The sequence below is a fragment of the Vombatus ursinus genome, unplaced genomic scaffold, assembly GCF_900497805.2.
Source record: "Vombatus ursinus unplaced genomic scaffold, bare-nosed wombat genome assembly UNPS02013931.1, whole genome shotgun sequence".
Taxonomy (NCBI): Eukaryota; Metazoa; Chordata; class Mammalia; order Diprotodontia; family Vombatidae; genus Vombatus; species Vombatus ursinus.
Genome location: NW_020953709.1, coordinates 887,474 through 906,801, shown reverse-complemented (window position 1 = coordinate 906,801; position 19,328 = coordinate 887,474). Strand labels below are relative to the sequence as shown.

General features: G+C 49.1%; 1 protein-coding gene across 5 annotated transcripts in view; it reads right to left on the bottom strand.

Moving 5' to 3' along the window:
• The window catches only part of RAB3IL1 (RAB3A interacting protein like 1), a 53,670-nt gene extending 35,651 nt beyond the window's left edge, over positions 1–18,019 (bottom strand). Inside the window, exon 1 of one of the 5 annotated variants that reach the window (XM_027858801.1) lies at positions 17,642–18,019. In XM_027858801.1, the coding sequence (XP_027714602.1) occupies positions 17,642–17,844 (203 nt within the window). In that variant the 5' untranslated portion in view covers positions 17,845–18,019. Of the gene's footprint in view, positions 1–5,215; positions 5,291–5,927; positions 6,032–10,822; positions 11,038–17,641 lie in introns of those variants that run through there. The other 4 variants (XM_027858798.1, XM_027858797.1, XM_027858799.1 and 1 more) reach the window with 4 other exon arrangements.
• Between the last annotated feature and the right edge of the window lie 1,309 nt (positions 18,020–19,328).

Sequence of the window (19,328 nt, the reverse complement as noted above, 5' to 3'; positions counted from 1 at the left end):
CACACACACACACACACACACTCCCATCTATCCAAGAGACCCAGAAGCAAGCCTCCAGCTGTCTCTCAGCCCACTGAGGGGCTGCTCAGAACAGGGCACCCCTCCACTGCCTTTCTTGTGGCAATAAGGGCCCGTTCAGTCCCATGCCCCTGCGCCACTGGAGAATGATAGGGCTGCTGCTTTTTTCAAATCTCCAGAGAACAACCACACCCAAACTCTGTCTGGCTCTCAACGCCTTCACAACACGGCCCCCATTGGTCTGTGAGGGCCTTACAGGCTTGGTTTTGTCCTTTCTGTGCATCCCCAGTTCTTAGAACAATGGCCGGCACACAGTAGGCGATTAATAAGTGCTCTCAGTTCCTCAGGCCCAAGTCGCTTTTTTCCTGTTCCACTGCAGGAGCCTGGTGGTTGGTCTCCTTGCCCTCTGGACTCTCCAAACTCATCATCTGCTCAGCCAAATCGAGGATCTGACCGTGTCATTCATTCCCTGGCCCAAGAAGCCAACTCGAGGACAAAATGCAAACCCCTCCACAACCTAGCTGCAGCCCTCTACCCACCCTGTAAGGTGGATGAATCACCCGACTGCCCACCAAACATTCTACGCTCCAGCCAACCTCCCGCTTCTCATTCCCTGGTCAAGTCTCTCCCGTCTCCCTGCCTTTGCCCAGGCTTCTACTCGTTCCTGGAAGGCTCTCCTTCCTCACTCCTGCCCCTTGGAAAGTCTGACTCCTTTCAAACTCAGCTTACTGCCACTTCCTATAGGAAGCCTTCCTGGACTCACTTCTTAAGGCCTTGCCCATAAACACTGGATTATCTTGTAATATCATGTATTATCTTGCATCTTGAAACTGCCCACAGGTAAATAAATCCCCGAGGGCAGAAACTGGTCTCCCAAGGGTATTGACCAAGTCTACCACAGTTCCTTCAAGCACATAGGAGGTGCGTAATAGGGCAGCTGGGTGGCACAGTAGACAGAGCACTGGGCCTAGACTCAGGAAGACCTGAGTTCAAATGCAGCCTCATAGACTTACTAGCTGTGTGACCCTGAGCAAGTCACTCGACCCTGTCTGCCTCAGTTCCTCAACTGTAAAGTGAGCTGGAGAAGGAAATGGCAAACTATTCCAGTATCTCTGCCAAGAAACTCCAAATGGGGTCACGAAAAGTCAGACACGAGTGAACAAGAGGTGCTTAATAAATGCCTTTTTTCCAACTGAACTCCCAGCAGTCTCTTAGCTTCTGAACTTCCTTCTCCCACAGTACCTAGATTCTGAGCTAGAAGGGAGCTTACTTGAGGCCTAGAGAAATTGGGTGACTTGCCCCTGTTCGCAAAGCTAATAAGTGCCTGAGGTTGGATTCGAACTCAGGCCTTCAAGACACAGAGTCCAGTACTCTTCCCACACCATCACTTTGGCCTCTTTTCCTTTCCTCTTTCCCAGGACTGAGGGCTACAGCTTTATCTGGAGAACAGGATTCAGGCTTGAACCACGGAAGGGCGGGAGGAAGTTGGGCCCCTGCTCAGGGCCAAGGAGGGCCAAGCCTCAAGTCTCCTAGGGCTCAGGAAGCGCTGCTCTGCCCTGACTTTTTACCTGGGGACATTCTTACTCTCCTCCACCTGCTGAAACGCAGGATTTCTGAAGGCCGGCCCCTCCCAGGTCGAAGCTGAAAACAGGATGTGTGTCTGTGTAGGGGGGAGGGTCTCAAAGTCCAGCTGAGTAAGCCGTCTCCCCTCTGGCCTTCTCTGAAGTCTTCCCATCCCTCCTCTGCTGGTCTCTAAGGGATGCTCCGAGAACAGACAGTGGAGGAAGTGGGGTTCCCAGGAGGGTCGTGGGGAGAGGCTCTCCAGACTGGCTGGCTCCATTCTGGAGAGGCCGTGGAGCGTTGGCAGAGCCTGCGCCCACCCCCAACTTTGAACACAGAGCAGGGACCGCCTGGCCCCAGAGGTCAGGGAACCCTCCCTGCGCCGGCCACAAATTCAGCTTATTCAGGGTCAGAAGGGAGCGCTGAGAGCCCATACAGAGCCCAGATCTCCACCTGGTGTCACACACACACACACACAAACACAAACACATATACACACATACACACACATGCACATACATATATACATATACACACAGATACACACATATACACACATGCACACACATACACACATATACAGATGCATACACACATACACATACATACATACACATACACACACACACACACACACACACACACACACCCCTCCACGCCAATACCCAGACCACAGCCATGACCTGCGGCCATCTACCTTGGCTGGCATCTACTCCTTTCCATAGGAAGTCCTTCCTAACCCTCCTTCTAAGCCCTGGAGGCAGGTCCCCTCCAGGAAGCTCTGAGGATCTAAGACCCTTTCCAGCTCTGACATACAGTGTTCTTAGGTCCGTCTCAACTCTGACTTTCTACGTTCTATGTTCTGAAGTCCCCCCAGCTCTGACTTCCTATGTTCTAACTCTCTTCCCAGACCTGCGGGAACTGATGCAGAGTGCAAGAACCAGAGAACAAATTATACAATGATACAATAACATTATTTAAAAAAACAAACCAACTTTGAAAGAACCACAATTCCAGAGGCCTGAGGACGAAGGCTGGGCCCCGCCAGCAGCCAGAGGTGAAGGACTTAAAGATTGAGAGAGACACCGTTTTTTTGGACACTGACAACATCAGAATTTGTTCAACTCCGCTAGACATATTTTCACCAGGACTTTGTTCATCTTTCTTCTTTTGTTCAGGTGGGGGACAGAAGGCAAACAGAAACCTCTCTTGGTTCTCTTTCATTTCTATGCCTTTCCTCTGAGATTACCCCCAATTTATCCTCTATCTTTCTTGATGTATAATAGCATGGTTTGCCTGTCATCTTCCCCCCTTAGACTGGGGGCTCCTCGACAGCAGGGACTGTATTTGCCTTTCTTTTTATCCCCAGCTTTTAGCACAGTGCCTGGCACACAGTAGGTACCTAATAAATGCTTGATGAAAAAATAAAATTAATTTTAAAAAATCCTTCCCACATCCCTGACATTCCACATTCTAAGGGCCCTCCCAGCTTTGACATTTCATGTTCTATGTTCTAAAGTTCCTCCCATCCCTAATGTTCTGTGTCCTAAGATCCCCCTGGGTTCTGACTTTTTTTCTACAATTCTTCTCCTTCCTACACCTCTGTCATGTCCTTGGATCCTCATTCTTGAGGAATATTCAGTATCTGAATGGGAAAGCAGAGGACAGAACTTGAAGACTTGAAGTCAAGAACAGGGCATGAATTCAGCCTCAAACACTTACTGGGTGACCCCGGGCAAGTCATTGACTATTTGGGGGGGCCTCAGTTTACTCATCTGTGGAAGGGGGACAATAATAAGAGGTTGTTGCAAGAATCAAATGTAAGCCTCTAAGTGGGAAGGGAAGGAAGTAGAATGAGCATTTATCTAACTCCTACTGTGTGCCAGGCACTTTACAAACCTTACCTCATTTGACCCTCACAACAACCCTGAGAGGTCAGTGCTATTATGATCCCCATTTTACAGTTGAGGAAACTGAGTCAAACGAGGGTTAAGCTGGCCAGTGCCCGGGGTCACACAATTCGTGTCTGACGTTAGATTTGAACTTAGGTGTTCCTGACTCCAGTCCCAGCACTCTATCCCGGTACCCCCAGCTACTTCTGTATAAATTACTATGCTTATCATCTCGAGAGGCAGCATGGCATAGTCAGTGGGTAGCTGGACTAGAAGACAAGAAAATCCGGCTTGAAATCCCACCCGGACACACACTCACTAACCCCTCTTAATTCTAGTGCCCTCCTTCTTTTAATTATTTCTGACTTCTATAGCTTGCTCTGTATATTTTTGTCGGCATGCTATCTCCCTCGGTAAATCGTAAGCTCCTCGAGGGCAGGGACATGTCTTTGGCCTCTTTTTGTACCATCAATGCTTTAAAAAGATTTAGTGAATTGAATTTGATTGAAAATTGAATTATATGACCCTTGAAAATCACCTAACCTCTCAGGACCCCCGGGCAATGCCAGTTAGGTTGCAGAACACTTGCTCACACGCATTGGCAGAGGGACTTTTCTCACTGAGAACTCTATGCTGAAATGATAGCTCCAGATTTTAAAAACAGATAGCTATCTGCTCCTCTTCCCCTTTCCCACAACCTCTTTCTTCATTATTTTTTTTTTCCTCCTCTTCCTACACATTATGTTACCAGGATCCAGGTATCCTGTCCCTAGGTGAGCTCCCAAAGGAGGGGGAGGCCACCAAGATCTGGTCCCTAAGGCCTTTCCTCCCTCTTTCCCAGCACCATCTGTTGCACCTCATCTGTCTCACTGAATTCTGGACTTTTGCAGAACTGTGAGGGACCTCTGGACACAGACTAGCAGAGCGAAAAAGGACCTTAGCATCAGGGGCCTCTAAGAGTCATCTAGCCTAATTCTTTCACTTAGCAAGTGAGACTCTGAAGGCTCTGAAAGGGGTGGGGGATGACCAGATCAGGGTCACAAAACTAGAACCAGCAAAGCTGAGGTCCTTTGACCTTTCCGTGTTAATCTCACACTTGTCAAAAACTGGCATTGAAATGTGGGAACATGAAAAACTCCAGTTTCTGACTTTCTCTTGCTCTCAGCAGCTCTATCCTCCCGGCCCTTGAGGAGGGGAAGGGAGGTCAGGGAGAGTTGGAGGGTCGGGAAACTAGGCAGGGAAAGTTGGGAAGACCCCTAAAGAAAAGGCGACCAACCGTCATGGAGGGAACCCTGAGGACAGTTTCTGACTCTTTCCTGGAGGGTCCCAGACTTCTCAGAAGGGCTCTCCCGAGCAACGCACTCTCCTTTTCTGTGCCTCTGTTTCTCCATCTGTAAAACTACCAGATGAGCCCTAAAAGTTCCTTCTAGCTCTGACATTCTGTGCTGTAGGATTCTCCTCCTTCCTCCTCCCCATCACCACTGGGTCCCACCGGTCTACAGCCGAACGGGAAAGGGGAAAGGGGAAAGGGGAAAGGGAGGCGAGGGGAGGGGAGGCTAGAAAAGGGAGACGGGACGGGAGGGAGGCGGGGAGAGAAGATAGCGATAAGGAAGAGAGCGAGACGGAGAGCCAGAAACAGAGAGGAGAAAGGAGCGGAGGGAGGGACGGAGTGCACCAAGCGCCCACACAAAGGAAAGTTAGCAATCGGCCAAAGGGTCCAGGGAGGAAATTGATTCCAGACCTACCCTTTCCACATGCTGGCTCCACTCCCCCCTCTGCTCCCGGCTCCTGGGCTGCAGCCACCGCCGGCCGGGCGCGGACCGAGGGTCCCGGGCGATCAGTGCCCCCCGCGGCGCCGCGGCATCCCTGCCCACCGCGGTCCCCGCCCCGTGGGCACCGGGGATGCGCTGCCCTCCGGGCGCCCGCGGCCGCACCAGCTGCAGCTGGGACTCTGCGGCACCGACCCTGCCCCTGCCCCTGACCGTGACCGTGACCGTGACCGTGACCCTGCCGCCGACGCCGCGGGGGCCCCAACCCGGCCGCCCGGCAGCTCCGCTCGCCTCCGCTGCGCTCGGCTCTCCTCGGCTCTCCCGCAGCGGCGGCGGCGGTGACTTGGGGAGGGTCACGTGACCTCGGGGCGGGCGCGGGGTGGGGGTGGCCGCGGGAGGGAGGGGGAGCCTCTGATTGCAGGACACACGCGCCCTCGCCCCCGCCTCCCAACCCACCCCACCCCAGGCATGTGGAGGACGGTCTAGGACTGGAGCAGCCCAGGCATCCCTCTCCAGCGAGGCTGCCTGACGGTCCCCTGCCCGGGGAGCCGGCCAGCCGCAGTCCCGCGTGGGCATCTCGCTGCCGCCTCCGGCCCAGCATCCCCACCCCCTCCTCAGCCGGGCGACCCCCCGCCCTGCCCGGTCTTCTCCAGAGCATCCGCACTCAGGACGTTCAGGGCAGAATTACCCATCCTTCTCTGGCCCGCTCAAAAACATCAGCGTCCCCCGCAAGTCTTCCCTCTGAGCCAAAGTGTCTGGGCTTGTGGACGAGAGCATCACAGAAAGTCAGAGCTGGGAGAGACCTTCGAAAGCCAATGACCGCGTTAGAAGAAGAGACGTGATGAGCAAGCCATGAGTAAGAAGAGGCGATGAATAAGCCAGGATCGCTTATCTGGAGATGGTGGGGAGCTCAGAGCTCATCTGGCCTCCTCCCAACCTCCTCGCTTTACAGACGACAAACTGAGTCTCAGACAGCGAGTGACTTGCCCAAGGTCACAGCGAGTAACAGAATCGAGATGAAACCTATCCCGCCTGCCAGCCCGGAGCTGTCTCCCACTGCAAGACTGAGCTTCTGAAAGCATGATTTTTTTCAATCCCCTGCTCAAGAGTCTGCGATGACTCCCCAGTGCTGTATGGAATCTAGTCTTTCATCCTAGTATTCGAGACCCTCTCCTCTCCCATAACCCCCTTCCCTCTCCAGCCTGACGTCCTTCTCAGAGTCCACGGGAGGCATTCCGTTTGTGCCTTCTCTGAACAAGTGAAAAGTGACCTTCCTATGTGGGGAGAAAGGAAGGGAAAGGAATAAGCATTTATGTAGTGCCTCCTGTGTGCTAGCCACTGAGCTAAATGCTTTACAAATATTAACTCATCTGATCCTCACACAATTTTTAGTGACGTAGCATTTCAGAGTTGGGTGGGATTAGAAGGCAGAGGCATTGAGGAGGAATCGCCCTCTACAGCATCTGCAGCAGGTGTTCCACCAGCCTCTGCTCCAAGAGCTCCAGGGAAGGGGAGCCCACCGCCTCCTGAGGACGTCCCCTCCACGCTGGGCCGGCTCCCATTTAGAAGAACCTTTGCTTTCCACGGCATCTCAATCTGCCTCTGTTGTTTTCTCCCATGACCCCCAGTTCCGTTCTCTGGGATCCAACCACAACAAAGCTGATCTCCTTCCAGGGAACATCCCTTCAAATATTTGAAGACATCTGTCCCATTGACTTGACTTGCCTTTTCCTGGCTAAACATCCTAGCTCCTTCAAGGGTTCCTCCCATGGCATAATTTTGAGCTCCCAACACCCCTCCCCAGCACCTTGTTCATCCCCTCCAAACCTCTGACCTTCATTGTAACACAGAGGACTTGATACGCTACAAATAAACACGTGCTACAGAAAGCTACATGAATTCCATGAAGGTAATGGTATACTACTGTGCCATAAGAAATAATGATAAATATTTTAAGAGGACAAGGGGAGAGAATAAGCATTTATGTAGTGTCTACTGTGTACCAGGCACTGGGCTGAGCACCTTGTAAATACCTCATTTGAACTTTCACACCAACCCTGTGAGGTAGGTCCTGTTATTATCCCCATTTTACAATTGAGGAAACTGAGGCAAAGAGCTGTGAAGCAACTAATTGAGAGGCATGGAAATTCTAGAATGAACTGGTACCAAGTGAAGGAAGCAGTCAGTCACAGTGAACACAGCAGGCAAAAACGGAAGAATTAGAGCCACAAAACAATTAAAACCGAACGCTGAGAAATTATAATGACCAAGCCTGGCCCCAACAAGGAGAGATGAAAAAAGAATTCCCTCCTTCTTTGCAGAGGTGGGGGACCACAGGTGTGGAACATTGCATAGAATGTTAGCCCTTTTTGATTGGTTAGTTCTGGGGTGAGGAACCTGCGCCCCGAAGCCCCATGTAGCCTTCTAGGTCCTTAAGTGTGGCCCTTTGACTGAGTCCAAGTTTTACAGAACAAATCCTTTTATTAAAGGGATTTGTTCTGCTACGTTGAGGACCTAGAGGGCCATATGTGGCCTTGAGGCCGAAGGTTTCCCACCCTGGGAGTGGTTAGTTAGACCAGATTTTTTTTTTCCGTCCTCTCTTTAATTATTTACTATAAAGTATGGTTCTCTGGGAGCAAGTAGGAGGAAACGTAGGTAAAAATAAAAGGTTATAAAAAAAATAAAAAAATAAAAGGTTATCAATAAAATTTTATTTAAAAAAATAACATAGGCATTTAATATGGAATCACTGGTATGCTTTCAAAAATGTGTCTAGAGGCAGCTACATGGCGAAGTGGATAGAGCTCCAGACTTGGAGTCAGGATGACCTCAGTTCAAATCCAGCCTCAGACACTTGACACTTACTAGTTGTGTGACCCTGAGCAGGTCACTTAACCCCAATTGCCTCACCCAAAAAAAAAAAGTGTCTAAAATGTCCATGCCATTTAATTCAGAGATCCCACTGCTATACTGGTTATACTCCAATGAGGTAAAAAAAAAAAAATGGAAAGAAAAGTCCCATATATATCAAAGTATTTATAGTAGCACTTTTTGTAACACCAAAAAACTGAGGGGGAAAAGGAGATGCCCCATGATAATGGCAGGGAAGGGAAAGGGAAGTGAACACCGGCATATAGTTTGGAAGCACCTACTAGATGCAGGGCACTATGCTTAGGGCTTCACATTTGAGATTTTATCAATAGTAATAAGAACAATGTCAGCTAGCATTCGTATAATGCTTAAAGGTTTGCTAACTGCTTTTGCAAATATTAGCTACGGTTATCCCTTCCACATTGCAACTTTCCCCATCTAATTTTCAATATATCCAGGGTGGGCATAAGAAATTAAATGGAAATTTTTTTAAAGTTGTGCGGAAGCTGAAAACAAAGATGTGAAGGCCAGCAGACCGCACAGAAAAAGTTTAGAAACTCAGAAATGCATAAAGTATATGTATGGTATTATATAATATCAACATATTTAACACCATAAATATACACAATTTCTTTTTTAAACTTAAAATAAGTAAAAAGTTAAAGTTTGCAAAAACAACATGAAAGCCACACAAAAGTTAGTATTTTTACTTAGCATTGACCTACATATAGCCTATGACCAAATACTTAACCCAAATTTTGCAGTAAGGTGCTGGAAATACCCCATAAAAGAAAAAGAAAAAATTCAGACTTCTTCTCTGGTACAAAGGGAGGGCCAAAAAATTTTACTCAGATTTTTCCAGTTGGGGGAGCACCGTGCCCCTAACCCCGCAATGTGGAAGGGATAATGGTAATTTTTAATATGTCAAGATGGTAGAATATTACTGCACCCTGAGAAACGAATATGAGTACAGAGGAGTATGAGAAGTATATGGACCTATACAAAGTAGAGAACATCATGAAAACAAATAGACACAAAACAAATGTACAGAATGACGACGAAGACGAGGTAAATGGAAAGAACGGAATTATCAACAAGCAGCAGAAGTGAATGCTGGGAAATTATAACGGCCAAGCTGGGCCTCCAGAGAGAGACAGAGAAGGCAGATTCACCTCTTTGTAGAAGCGGGAGACTGTGGGGACAGAGGATGGCCTATAATGTCAGACCTTCGGATGAGTTGGTTCATTTTTTAACTGCTTTTCCCCCCTCTCCTTAATTCTTTGTCAGAAGGGATGGCTCTCTAGGAGGGGGATACTGGAGAATGAAGGGAATGCAAAAACACAATAAATACTGTGGGCTGGGAAGAGAAGGAGAACATTTCAGGTGGGGCATCTGTTGGGGACAAAGCAGCCTCAAATGCCAGCACAGGAAGCTTGCCCATTTCAATTCAATAAACATTCAATGATGCCTACTGTGTGCCAGGGATGGGGGCTACAAAGACAAAATGAAACTGTCCTTGTCCTCAAGGGATTTGGTTCAAGCCCCAGGTTACTTACTAGCTGTGTGACCTTGGGTGAGTCAGGTAATCTCTCTAAGCCTCGTCTTCCTCGTCTGTGAAGTGGAGATAAAGGCACTGGGGCTGCCTAGCTCACGGTTGTTGGAAGGAAGCACTTTGTGAAGTGTAAAGTGTTGTAAAATAGAAGCTGACATCAGGAACAACCCCTGCCTGACCTTTTGGGACCGACCTGACCATCCTGAACCTGTGGGGTGGGCAGCAAAGGACCTGGCTAGGGGACTTTCCCTCCTGTCCTCCCGGTCTCATTTATTCATTCAACAAACGTTCCTAGACGCATAGATCTCTAAGCACAAATACATGTAATAAGAACATGGACTATTTCTTACCAGGCAAGTAAGTTTAAAAGGGAGGGTCAGAACCCATCTCCATAGGAGGTCTGAAGGGAAAGATTATTCCCAGCCAGGGAGCTGTCAGGGAGGGCTTTCTGGAGGAAACATCTCTGGGTCTGACTGACCTGCGAGTAGGAATTTGACAGGAAAAGGGGGCGGGGGGAATCATGGGATTATCAATTTAGCATTTTAAGGGAAGGCTTTCTAGTCCCTCCCCTTCATTTTTACAGTTGAGGAAATGAAAGCCCTGAAGAGTTAAGTGATTTGTCTAAAGTCAGGAGTCAGAATTTAGTCTTGAATACCAAGGCTCTGTCCATTGCACCACACGGCCTCGGGGCCAGGGCACAGAGTGAGAAAGGCCACGGAGGCAGGAGGGCATATATGGGGCCTGAGAATGGTGCAGTTGGGCTAGAGGTGGAATGCATAGAGAGCTCAGCAGTCTTTTCAGAAAAAAAACAAAAACAAACCCAGAAGGCTTCCTCCTTCCTCCTCTGCCTCCCTCCCTTCCTCTCCTCACTCAGCTTTCCAGCTCTCCCTTGCCCTTCTCTCCGGCTGGGGTGAGGGGCTTCCTACAAGCCTTTCCCAGGCCCCTCTTCACTTTAAGGCCTTCCTTTGGCCAGTTCCTATTGTTCTGGACATAGCTCATTTGTCCCCTGCCGCTCACACACTGTCTTCCCCGTTAGACTGGGTGCTCCTGGAAGGCAGGAAATATCCTTTGCTTTCTCTGTATCCTCAGCACTTGGCACAGGGCCTGACTCGTAGTAGGTGTTTACTGACTGACCGACATGTCCACCCCTACGTGTTTACCTCTCCATCTGGCAAGGGTCCTCCAGGGCAGTATCTGGCCGTGGGGCAGGGTCCAGGGCCACTTCTGAGGCCTCTGTCGCCCCCAACTCCGGCCTTGGAACGTAGTGGACTGCGCCAGTGCGCACAGCATAGAGCAGTGGGCAGGTTCCCGGGGCAGCAGCCCTGGCTGGGCAGCGGTGGCCATGCCCCCAGAACTCCATTGTGAGGAGAAGGCAGGCCTCGCTCACAAGACCCCCCAAAATCCTGCTCCAGCCACCAGATGGGTCCCAGGGGAGTCAGCAGGAGTGTCCCGGAGCCAGACAAAACAGAACTGTCTGTCTCATCTTCCTTGGGACCAGAGGCTCTAACCTTTGCTATCTCCAGGTAGCAGCTTGTGGAGAGGAGGCGTCTCCTTGAGTTAAGCCTTTATCTCATTAAGCCCCATAATAATTAACTCCCAGGGTCCAGGAGTTCTAGGCAGAATCTTGTCTGGAGGAGGACATTGGATAGAGAGAGAGAGAAGCGGGGGGGGAGCGTGCAGGGGTCCCCATCAAGAAAGAGGTGGGCCTTCTGCCAATCACCACTATCTGACAGTTCTCCCAAACGGCTGCTAGGAGACCTCACTTGGGTAAGCCAATTTTCCTAGGTAGGAGACTCTTCTAAACTGACCCCAGAAAACCACAAAGTCAACAATGTTTGTCTATGGTCCTCTACCATCCAGGAGTCTTCCTGACCCCAATTCAACTGAAATCAACAAACACCTACTATGTGCCAGGCCCTGGGAATGCACAAAGACAAAAGATAAATAGTCCTGCATTTAAGAAGCTTACATTCTACTAGGGCATGGATTCTTAATTTAAACTTTGTGAATTTTTTTTGTTTTTTAAAAATATTTTGATAAATATATTTCAATATAAATCTTGTGTATTTATGTGTGACACCTTTTTCTTTTTTACAGTAATTTGCTCATTTTAAACTTAGGAGTCAATAAGATCATCCCCAAGGTACACTTATTTCCCTCCTGACCTTAGGGAGCTTATTTTATTTTGCTTTTTTAATTTTTAGGCAATTGGGGTTAAGTGACTTGCCCAGGGTCACACAGCTAGTGTCAAGTGTTTGGTCTGAGGCAAGATTTGAACTCAGGTCCTCCTGACTCCAGGGCTGGTGCTCTATCCACTGTGCCACCTAGGAGCCCCATAGGGAGCTTATTTTAAACAAACAGTTATGAGTTCAGTCACGATAGCTCTTAGCCCCCAATTAGGAAAATTCCTAACACTTGGGCAGAGGTTGGGCTCTCTTGCTAACCTAACATTTATATCTTTTTCTGGTTAACCCCTGGCTTCTTTGTGGGTGAGGCAAAAGTCACAGAAACATTTGGGGAAAAAAAACAACATCTATAACATTGTCTGTGTATGGGCAGGCATTAGGAGGGACTGTTTGGGGAAGAGTTGACCTTTTCTTGGGACATCTTTCAGCCCTTCCTCCAGGGTCCGCCTTTCCGAGATACCTGTAGAACCAATGCCTCTCCTAAATATTTTCCTCCTCTGGCACAATTTAATTTTCTTTTTGCTCCAGCCTTTCAGCTCAGAACCTCTTTCTCCCCAGTTCTGAAATAGCTTCTCCCTTTCACACAAATTACTTAGAAAGTGGCTTTAATGGATTCAGAGAGGCCTCGTTCTATTCTCAATTCTGATTATTTGATTCAATAAAATACTGTTCTCCCACAGTCAAGGAGCCAAAATGCGGCTAGTTTCAAATCCACCCTTACATATGCATTTTATAAACCCCATTCTGAGAAGGGGTCCAGGACACAAGAGAGCTTAAGAACCCCTGGACTGGAGAGATGTAATCTGTTAGCAGGATCTATATAAAATCAATATGTAGCTATACACTAGCAACTAGAGGAATCAGGATGAGCCTCTTAAAGGAAGTGGCATTGAGCTGAGCCTTGAGGGATCCAGGGGTTTTTAAATGTGTGAGTGAGGAGGAAGAGCGTAGCAGGTATGAGGGCCAGGCATGAAGGTGAGAGATGGGTGGTTTGGAGAGGAAGAGATAGTTTGGCGAAAACATGGAACGTGTTGGTGTACATGGGGAGGAGGGCAAGATGAGAAATGAACTCCAGCCTGGAAAGGCCAGCTGGATCCAGATGGTAATGAGCACTGATTATATGTTGGGTCACTGGGTTGGGCTCTGCCATACAGGATGCTAAAGAAATAAGACCCTCTCCCTCAGAGGGCTTGCAATCTAGTCAAGGAGACAAAATTTTATAATATTTAGGTTTACAGTAGCGGATTAAGTGAGAGACATCGGGAAATACTGACCTCTAGGGCTGGACTTGGAGTCAGGAAGATGTGGGTTTGAGTTTTGCCTTTGATGCTTACTAACTGGGTGACCCAATGAGCCTCATGAAGCCTTTTACTAACCCAAGTTGAAGATATGTTGCAGATGGGGTAGCTAGGTGGTGCAGTGAATAGAGCACCCGCCCTGGAGTCAGGAAGACCTGAGTTCAAATCCGGCCTCAGACACTTGACACTAGTTACATGACCCTTAGCAAGTCGTTTAACCCTAATTGCCTCACCAAAAAGAAAAGATATGTTGCAGATTTGGGGTTCACACACTGATGAACTCAGGTTCTTGGCCAGCCTCTTTGATGGGTGAGAGCCAAGAAGGAGTGTGAGCAGGAGACAGAAAGCTGCAGCAGCTGGTGGATGTGGAGTCACTATTGGGCTTGGGTCGTGGCTCTGCTACCACTACTGGCCTAGATGACCTTGAGTGAGTCAGTTCCCATTTTATAACCTCAGCTTCTCCATCTGCAAAATAGAGGCATTGAACTAGACAGTTGCTAAGGTCCCTCCCAGCATGGAGACACCACTATGGCTTGGAGCAATCTAGGAAGGCTTCATGGAGGATTTGGATTCGGAGAATAGGTAGGTTTTAGGTATAAGAGGCCCTTCTGAGAAGAGGCTAGAGCACTTAAACAAAGACCAAAGCCTTGATGCTGACCCCACCTCACCTCAGAGGTGGTTTCTCACCTGTCTCTACCAGTTCAAACTTCTCTCTCCAAAGGTTTAGGTCTTAACACGCCTTCCAGGGTGACAGCAAATCTGAGGAACCATCCACTCAGAAGTAACTTAAGAGACCTGCCTTTGTGATAGATAGCCACCCTTCACTGACTTCCCCCCCCATTGGACCTCCTTTTTCCCGTTTAAAAAAATTATTAATTGTAAAAATTTTTTTAAATTTTGAGTTCCAAATTGTCTCTCTCCCTCTCATCTGTCTCCCACCAATGAGAAGGTAAGCAATATGATATCAATTATACATGTGAAGTCACACAAAACATATTTCTACATTAGCCGTGTCACCAAAAAAGGAAGAAAAATAAAGAGAGTGAGAAAATTATATTTCAGTTTGTACTCAGAATTCATCCATTCTCTCCGAACTTTTTCATCATGAGTTCATTGGATTGTCTTGTATCATTGTCCTGATCAGAGTAGCCAAGCCTTTCACATTCGCTCATCATTACATTATTATTATATTCTGTGCTGTTACTATTAGGTACAATGATCTGTTGTTATTATTGTTATTATGTATGCTGTTACAGTGTGCAATGAACTGGTTCTGCTCACCTCACTTTACGTCCATTCATGTAACTCTTTCCAGGCTTTTCTGAGAGCAGCCTGGTCATCATTTCTTAAAACACAATACCCCATCACAATTATAGACCATAACTTGTTCAGTCATTCCCCAGTGGATGGGTATCCCCTCAATTTCCAATTCTTTGCCACCACAAAAAGAGCCACTATCAATATTTTTGTACGTATGGGTATCAGACCTATTTCTAACTGCTCCACTCCCCACGTGGAATTTCTGAGTTGGGAAGGACTCTTGGGGTCATCTAGTTCAGCTCATTACTTTATCAGAATTCCTTTCATGCTAAGTTGCTTAAACCCCTTTGGGGCCCCAGCACCCCCACCTGTAAAAAGGAGGGGTGCTGAGGACCAATGTTTGAACATCCTACTCGCTTTCTGACAGAGAGGAGATGTATTCAAGATGAAGAGTGAATGATGGACATCCTTAGGCAGGGCCAACGTGAGAATTTATTTTGCTTCATTATGCTGATTTGTCACAAGGGTTTTCTTTTTCTTTTTCCAAGGGGGGAGGGGAGAGAAAATAAATTCTTATTCATTAAAAAAAAAAACCAAGTAGCATTTCTTAAATGCTTACTGTGTGCCTGAGGTGTCCTCCATCTCTGGAGCCAGATTCCCTGATACCAGTCCATAAGTTTCACAAATTTTGAGCTGTCTGGGATCTCAGAGACTGGCTTGTCCAATCCTCTCTTTTTACAGATAAGGAAACTGAGGAACAAAGAGAAGAAGTGACTTGCCCAAGGTCACATAGATAGATCCTACATCAGAGATGGGATTTCAGCACAGGCTGTCTTACTCCAGAGTCAGGCAGTCAACAATCATTTATTAGGCTCCTGCTGTGTGCCAGGCACTGTGCTAAGTGCTAGGGATATAAAGAAAGGTAAAGGACAGAGCCTGCCCTCAAGGAGCTCCCAATCTAAGGGGGAAAACAACATGAAAACAACTGTATACAAACAAGCTATTTACATACATAATCTCACATTGGTGAGAACATAGGAAAGGTATAGGGTTAGGGAGGATTGGAAAGGTCTTCCTGTAGAAAGTGAATTTTAGCTGGGGCTTGAAGGAAGCCAGGAGGCAAAGAGGAGGAGGAAGTGCACACCAGGCAGGGGGCACAGCCGGGTCAAATGCCCAGAGGCTGGAGATGGAGGTCCTTATCATTGGATGGAAGAGCGCATGGCAGGGAGAGGGAGGAAGGCTGCTGGAAAGGTAGGATGCAGGGCAAGTTTGGGAGAGATTTTACATCAGAACCTTGGGGTGATAGGGAGCCAGTGGAATTTATTGAGAAGGGGGAGGGACGCAGTTGGACTTGTACTTTAGGAAGACCACCCCCATAGCTGAGTGGAGGAGACACCCACATCAGGGAGACCAACCAGGCTACAGCAATAGGAGATAGAGGCCTGTACCAACCAGTGCTCTCCCCAGGGTGCCACTATGTGCCCTTTGTAAAGGGACTATGAATACTGGCCCTGAAGACTTGTATGAGCTGATGCAAAGGAAAGTGAGCAGAACCAGCAGCACCATTTATACCGTAACAGCACTACCGTAAAGATGATCAGATACTACTCTGGTTGATTCAATAAGCCGCCATGAAACATGCCATCCCCGTCCAGAGAGAGCACTGACGCCTCACAGGGGAGACTGAATCGTATTTTTTTCTCTTTCTTTCTCTTGCCTTTCTTTCCCCAAACATGGTTAATGTGGAAATTTGTTTCACGTGATTGTTTACATGTGTAATGGGTTGTCTTTTCCTTGCCTTCTCGATGAGTGGGGGAGAAGATGGGGGAGAGGGGGATAATGTGAAACTGAAAATAAAATAAGACAGAATTTTTAAAAAATGCTATACAAAAGAGACTGGCCGGAGCTTATTCTGGATGCCGCTTGAATATCTCCATGAGCGAGCTATAAAGCTCTTTGTGGGCAGGGATGATTTCATTTTTCTCTTTTATCCCTATTGCCTGGCAATAGTAGGTGCTTAATTGATTGAGTCTTCAGGAAGAAACATTAGTAATCTCTATCATGAAGAGGCCTGGATTCCTGGGGCTGGAGGTGGGGGGGAGGGCAGTCGCCCTATTGGATCTGACAGCTTCCCCTTTGCTCAAAGATGGTCAAACTCAGGGAAAAGGTCTAGTTGAGTGGGATGACAGGAGGAGGAGGAGGAGGAGGAGGAAGAGGAAAAGGGGAAGGAGGAAGAGGAGGACGAGTGGGGGAGGAGGAGGAGTTGGAGGAGGAGACGTCTTTCCTGCGGCGGGGCCAGCTCAGTAAATTTCCCAGCAAGCTCCTATCTCTCCCTTCCTGTTTTCTCTTGATGGTTAAACTCACTACTAAATCTCTTAGCATGTCATCACCTTCCCTGACAGTCAACATTTAGCCCCTCCCGGAAACACTTAACCAAGAATGAGATATGCTGGGCTGGAAAGGGAGAGGGGACTGAGGGTCCCCCAGAATGGTCAACGTGGGGGATGCGAGGAGAAAGGGGACTTCTGGGCCTGGGGGACAGCCCGCAGGCTAAAGGATTCGAAAAAAACCTTGCATTCCTGCTTGCCCTCCCCCTGCCTCGGGCAGATGAAGCAAAATGCTACAGGACAAACTTTTTACTTGGTGAGCTTTCATGACCAGTTGGGGCCGGATTTGGATCGCTGTACCTTCCCTCATGTGACCACAACCAAAAAACGGGTCTCAGTTGGATGTTAGAATCAGAGCATGTTGGAGCTGGACGAGGCCTTAGAGCACAGGGTGTAGAAAGTCAGTGCTGGGAAGGAGTTTAGAATGCCGAGCCTTGAAGTCAGAGACAGAAGGAGCCTGTGAAATGCCAGAGCTTGGAGCTGCCCTGGAGCACAGGCTGTCCAAGACAGCAGGGGCCTTAGACCATAGGATGCCAGAACTGGGCGGGACCTCAGTCTAAGTTCTACACCAGAGAGTATTGGGGCTACCAAGCACCTGAGAACAGAAATGTTAGAAGGAGGAGGCAGAACGTGGAGAAAATGGAGAGAATCTCTAGCCCAATTCTCTTGTTTTACAGATGAGTAAACTGAGGCTCAGAGAGGAGTAGTCATTTGCCCAAAGTCAACCCACAATTTGGTGGTGGTGCTAGGTTTGGAGCCCAGGCCCCCTGCCTCCCAGCCCATGGCTCTCACCCCAGCGCCCGGATGCTCCTGGCAATCTCTCTACCTCAGCCCTCCTCACCACTTACCCAACAATCTCAGTCACGAGGGGACAGGTCGTGAGGCCTCCAGCCTGGCTCGCCTGCAGAAACGGCCGGTGACTTGGCACTCTGCCCTCACTGAGAGCAGGGGGCAGTGGCTGTCTGAGCTGGGGCACCTGCCCAGAACCAGAAAGGACTTTGGGTGCAGGCATCTCTGGGAGAGTGGAGAAGGAATGAAGAGCTAAGCTCATCTTGAGCCAGCCATGCAATGCCAGCTCAGGGACAGGGCAGAGGCGGGGGGAGCCCTGAAGCCGGGGACCTCCCCGCCCAGGCCTCTCCTGGGAAATGTATTTCTCTGGAAATGGAAAGAAGCCAAAGGCCTCCGAAATTCCAGCCCTGGCCACCCCCTCCCTGCAGCCAGCTGTGTGGAATGTTTGAACAACTGCATGGAATGTTTTTCAGTAAGAATTCTCCCAGGGGTTTCCCGGATCTAGGAGCTCAGATTTCAAAAAGGAGACCGGCTAGAGTCCCATGCTGGAGAGGACTCTGGGAGTGGAGGGAAGTGAGGTGGACCCTGGAGGGCATGTGAGCTGAGCCCCAGAGGCCCCAGGCCCAGAGCACTCACCCCTAGGGGTGGGCGAGGACAAAGGAGCCTGCTGCAGGTCTGATGATGCCACCAGGCTCAGAGACTGGGGCTTGCTCTAGGGAGAAGGCCCTGGGAGCCCAGCTGGAAAAGGGAGAAGCTTTTCTAAGGGTGAATCTTACTGCTGGGTCTTTGGACTGGATTTGGCCACCTGTGTGACCCAGGCCTCAGCCTGTTTGAGATTCTTCCCTCGCTGAGTAACTGACCAGCTGAGTTTATAGGGGGCCTGTAGGAATGTCCAGTCATCGTCACTCAGCTTGTGCTAAGCAGGATGACAGGTCCCAAGGCGGCTACCTCAAAAAGGTAAGGGCTGAAAGGGCCAGTGCCCCCAAATGAGGCAAGCTGACCTAAAGGATGACCGATTGACCCGAGGAGCCGGGACACCTAGGTCCTCACCTCGGCCCCTTCCTAAGGAGCTGTGTGATCGTGGCCAGGCCCCTCTCTGGACCTCCTGTCCTGACTCAGTTTCATTGGCACCTCCCGATGGTTGATTTTACACCAGCATCAGAGCTGGAATCACTCTGTAACAGAGCCTGGGCCTGATGGGACTGTGCATCCAGGGGCTGACATCTAGGAGGGGTCCTCTGTCATCAGAGAACACGCGGGCCTGACATGAAACCATTCCAGCCCTTGGCCCCAGTGATCCCAGCATCGGGAGCACACTCCGTGGAGAGGTCAGGGAAAGATGGCCCACACCCACCCTGCCCTGGCTCCCCATGGACACCGAAATGTTCAGAGCAAGACCTTTGGGGGAGCAAAAGACTGGAAATTAGGTGGCTGCCCATCGCCTGGGAACCAGCTGAATAAATTGGAGTCCCTGAATGCCCGAGATGACAAATAGAGAGCACTCAGAGGAACTCAGGAAAACATAAGGGAAGTCAGACAGACCGGGCAGAAACAAAACCAAGAGAAGGGCCAACAAAACAGCCCTAATAAGCAACTGACAAGAGCGCAGAAGAAGTGGCTGAACCCGAGTAGGATCATTGCGAGGAGAGAGGTGGCTCTGTTCCTCTTGGTCGGGAGGTGGGGGGCTGTGGCTGCAGGATGCTGCACACATAAGCCAAGCGGGGTGGCGTCGTCATTCGGTGGCTT